Here is a 5334-nt window from a genome sequence, read left to right as displayed (position 1 = left end):
ATTTTTTTTATCATTTTGTAATCCCCATTGACTTATCATTACACTTTAATTTTAAACATTTGTCTTTATTAGTTTAAGAGTTATATGCGAAAAAATTGCGTTTTTTGTTTTTAAGTTCAAAAATCATATCAATCTTTAAGTGGCGACTAGCATATTATATTATTCATATATTAAATTACTCTACATATCTACAAAAGTTCACTCAAATCAAAAATTTCGGATGATTTCACGATGTTTCCTTGTATGTAAAAACTGATATGATATATTAACAACACTTTTCACATGAAGGCTTCGTACAGCTGGGCATGCTATTGGCAAATGTGGAAAGGATGTGTCTATTTTTGATGGTGATCCACGTTTTGCTCATTGATAAAGGAGTCGATGCCGAAACATTTACTTTGGGATACATCACCGGATCGAAACGACGTGATGATGATCTTGAATATCAACGTCCCGGGTTTCGGATATCTGGCGCTATCACTCTCGCCGTGGAGGAGGCGAGTAATCTTTTTCACCGTTTGGTTCTCTCACTTTCCCTGATGTCTTAAATACGAGCAACTGCGATTAAAACTGCAGAAATGGATAATTAAATTTAGCAATTTAATTCAATCACACGGAAATATGATTATCTAATTGAACGTCAATTACGCGAAACTAGAATAACTTGCGGTCACCACGAAATAACACTTCCGGTTTATTCTTGTTGAATCTTATATCGTTATCATCAATCAATTAAAACATATTAGACTCTTTGAAATTAAAAAAGAAAATGTCGAGAAATAATTCAAAAAGATTTTTTGAGAAATGATTCAAAATGATTTGCTTCCAATTACGACAGAACTAACATATTATTGCATAATATTTTTACAAGCATTAGACAAAGTTAACTATTTTCTAATATTCCTTTTGATTTCTCTATTCAAATGTTTTTTTTTAAAATAGTTTCGCTTGAAATGCAGATAAACGCCGGGGAACTTAGTAGGCGCGGACATAAATTGGATTTTCTCATTGCCGAAACTTATGGGAGTGAAGAAATGAGCATTTTCATGACGGCGGATCTTTGGAAAAGAAACGTTTCCGCGTATGTCGGTCCTCAAGAAACTTGCATCCATGAAGCCAGAATGGCGGCGGCATTCAACATTCCAATGTTATCATATGTATAATCATTTCTCATATTATTAATTTTAGTACTTCACTTGCATTGATAGCATATATATAATTAGATAAAACTTAACAACACAAATTAGATGTATGAAAGCTTTCAATGACAGTGTATCATATTTTCTGACAAGTATCGTATTTTCTAGTTTTGCACACATAACGAAACGTCAAATAAAAAGGAATTTCCAACGTTTGCGAGAACGAGGCCACCAGATACTCAAATTGCAAAATCCGTAGTTTCAGTATTGTTGGCTTTCAATTGGACCAAAGTGAGTGATACTCCATAGTTCACTTTGATAAGTGCATGTTTCTAATAACATTAATGTAAAATTAAATTAAAAATCGCTTCATCTCTGATATATATATATTTTTGTAAACATTTTATTTATCACAGGTAACATTTTTATATATGAATTCAACAATGTTCGAGTTCAATAAGATGTCTACGATTGCGACTACAATTCTAATGTCTTTCGAAGCAGCTGGAATTACTGTAAACTATTGTCGTTCGTGGAACGAACCTTATCATGTAACCCACATGAAAAATCCTTTCCACGAACTCGTTAGACAAACGTATCAAGATACGCGAAGTAAGTAATAAGACGTTTATTCCCAAACAATAATTTTTACATTACTATCACATTTGTCGAAATAAAATCATAACTTTACTAACTCGTAATGCATTTTTCATTGCTGACAATTCTTTTTGAAGTATATAGGCCAGACTTTTAATGTTAATCTTCTTTCGTGCGCTTTTTGTTTCTTGTTTAAAAGTTCAGTTCCACGAGAAACGTGTGTCTTTTATCAATCAACTTGCGCGATTCAAAATAGACTACCCGCATTTCAATATCTTGATTTATGTCACAATACAATCGAATGAAACTTGCATGTAAAACGACCCGCATACTACAAGGACAAGTGTCTCAGACTTGTGAATAGATACTGCATGCCATTCATTTCATTAGTCACGCATCTGTTTAGATATAATAAATTTAAAAAACCAAGTTCTAAAAATAAACGTTTAAGGCTCCTGAGAAATCACCACAGTCATATTGAATCGCAATGTTAGAAATGACGTTAATTTATGTTGCATGCCATTTGTAACTAAAGACAATTTGGATAAATCTAAATGATAAGATTGCTGTAAAACATTTGTAAAAATCGACAAAAGTTATGCTTATCTCCCCTGACAGTCAGTAAATAATCGTAAAAAATGATAAAAGGCACATGAAGGGCTTTTATTCAATGCTCATGCGTAGTTTATTTTCACTTACACGTGCCTTTTATCATTTTTTACGATTATTTACTGACTGTCAGGGGAGATAAGCATAACTTTTGTCGATTTTTACAAATGTTTTACAGCAATCTTATCATTTAGATTTATCCAAATTGTCTTTAGTTACAAATGGCATGCAACATAAATTAACGTGTCATTCCTCGCTTCTGACATTACGGTTCAATATGACTGTGGTGACTACTCAGGAGCCTTAAACGTAACCGATTTAGCAATCACGATTTGAAAAAGCAAATACCACAGATTAAAAACCAGAAAGAGGAGTTCTAATTATCGCGCAATTGTAAATTATGTACATATGTTCTAGTTTACTTGATACTTGGACATTATTACGAACACATCGGTCTTTTGAAGGCTCTGGACAAAATGAATCTCTTAGAAAAAGGTATAAATTTGCTGTATAATAATCACAAACAGGCATATATACTGTGAAAAATAACTGTCATTAGCTAAATTTTTAAATAATGCACGATAGCATTACAATATGAGAATTGCGGAATCTAATATACTTTTATTTTTTTATCAGGAATCCAATTAAACAAAAATAAAATAACTGAGAGAAATGTGTTGTATTTTTTATTAATTTACTTTTATTGGTACTAATTTATATAGGCTGCGTTATACTTAACGCTCGCAACGCTTAAGAGCATCGTTTATTCTTGTTTAACATTTGATAAATGACAAAGATTCCACGAGCATTAAATGGAACGCAGCCATAGTATTTACTAGAGGTGTGCGAGAACTCGAAATTCGAATAGATCGGATCGGATCGGGATGGAAATTTTTGTCGGGGGATCGAATCGCGGGTTCTCGAAGGTGTCGAGAATCTCGAAATTTTCGAGACCCGATCTGACTTGATCTGATGTCTTCCAGACCCGTCCTAATCATCGGGTTCCTGATATTTTCGAGTTCTCGCACACCTCTAGTATTTACTATACCTATAGTATATACCATAATTATATGTAAAATTATATACAAAGTGGATCACATTAATCGCTTTAACATTTAAAAATTTAATAACTTTTTGCTATTATTTATTTTTAAATTTTCCTTTCAGATTTAAAGAATTTGTTCTTTGAAAATTAATTATAAAAAAATTTACGACAAGACAACACGTGAAAATAATTGAATTACGAACTAAAAATAATTGAACATACTGAACACAATGAGATCTATATGTATACGAGTACATGTACTGAAAGTATATACGTATACTGAAGTAAGCCGTCAAAAAGTGTCCCAAATCCTAGACAATGAACGGTATTCAATAGCTCTTATTTTAAGACCGTCTTAAGTAATGTCTTAAGACAAATACGGCTCCTTAATTAGTTTATGATATCTTAAGACGGTTCTAAATATAAGCTGTGAATACCACTCAATGACACTTTAATACAAACCTATCCAATTTGAACTTCGGAGCCAAAACACAAAGCCATCGAAATTCAATGTAAGATTTCAGGGACTATAAAGTGTTGATAAGCGTGATCATTCAGACGTATATCGATACTTTGCAGTCCCCGAAATTTTACCCATATTGATTTTTGCATCGATGGCTTTGCGTTTTGGCATCGGAGCTGAAATTGGACAGGCCTGCTCTAATACAAATGCTGTAGTGTTTTCTTTGTCAGAGATTTGTTAATTAATATTCTGCTATAAATAATAAAGAGACAAAAAGAAAAATATTTTATATGTCTTCCTTTCTTCCATCAAACCACAGTTTTTTTTTACGATTTAGTATAAGAAAGGCTCTAATATACTATAAAGTTCATTGAGTGCACATGACCTCTCGGCTTGTGGCAATCATTCGTAGACTCTTATTGCTTCAGGAAACGTTGAATTAAATGTAATATCGCTGGTTTTGTAATTTCTAAAATAAAATCATGTTTTTTTTTATTATAGAAACGTAAAACGTGAACATTTTTACTATTAAAAATATTAGCCTCTATATAGGAAAAATGTGACATAATCGATATCTTGACATGGAAATGACGCATACTCGTATATACAGTGTCTCAGAAAACGCGTTTGTCTTTAAAATAATGTATTCCTGACGTGATTCTAAGACATTTCTTCCTTAGTTAAAATTTTATCCGAAGCTTTAGTTTTTTAATTACAAGGGAAAAAAGTTAGCAAATCACGGTCGCGTACGGAAGGTAGGCAGGGGCGACGCAACTCATCGTCCGACGCGAGGCGCCCGATTGCAATCAGCTGCTTGCTACGTATGAAACGCGTGTCAAGATAATACACGCGTATCCCCCCCCACCTCTCTTTAACGCTTAACAAGCCAATAGATTCATTTATAAAAATCGGATGAATCCTTGAAGGTATTGATACGTGATACAATTTACAAAAGAAAGAAAACTTTTGAATACAATTACTGTGTGCAATGTGTTTCTTTCTATCAAGCAATAATTTTCAGTCGCTGAATGATTAATCGGGAGTGATTCATCGATTTGTATGTAAAAGATTCGTATGTAAAAATCAATCAAGTGCGTGGATAAATCCGTGAAATTATTGATACGCGATACAATTTATAAAAGGAGGAAAACCTTGATTATTGTAATGTGTTTCTTTCTCGAGTCAATTCTCAATCGCTAATAAATTAATCGGTAGTGATTAATAATAACAAACTGATAAATTCGTTAGTAAATCGATCAAACGTATGTGAGTGGTAAAGATTTGCGTAAAGATGATACGTGATACGATTAATGTGACAGACAAAAAATTTATTATTATTCAGTGTTGGATTTGTGAGAATCTTGTCGAAATTCATAGATGTGATATTATTCTGCCTTTTTCCAGCTCGATTACGTATGAACATCTCTACAAGGTATGTGAGAGAGAGAAAGAGAGAGAGAGTGAGAGAGAAAGAGAGAGAG

General features: G+C 32.8%; 1 protein-coding gene across 1 annotated transcript in view; it reads left to right on the top strand.

Annotated features, from left to right (window-relative positions):
• The first annotated feature begins 305 nt into the window (after nt 1–305).
• LOC108722500 (guanylate cyclase 32E) overlaps nt 306–5334 on the top strand; it is a 21784-nt gene continuing 16755 nt past the window's right edge. The window contains 5 exon segments of the mRNA XM_018447646.1: nt 306–497; nt 960–1157; nt 1308–1430; nt 1556–1751; nt 2763–2840. Of these exon segments, the coding sequence (XP_018303148.1) occupies nt 306–497; nt 960–1157; nt 1308–1430; nt 1556–1751; nt 2763–2840 (787 nt within the window).

The sequence above is a fragment of the Mycetomoellerius zeteki genome, unplaced genomic scaffold (genome assembly GCF_001594055.1).
Source record: "Mycetomoellerius zeteki isolate Tzet28-1 unplaced genomic scaffold, Tzet1.0 scaffold206, whole genome shotgun sequence".
NCBI classification, from domain to species: Eukaryota; Metazoa; Arthropoda; class Insecta; order Hymenoptera; family Formicidae; genus Mycetomoellerius; species Mycetomoellerius zeteki.
The sequence above is the reverse complement of the archived record's forward strand: the minus strand, read 5'-3'. Positions and strand labels throughout refer to the sequence as shown.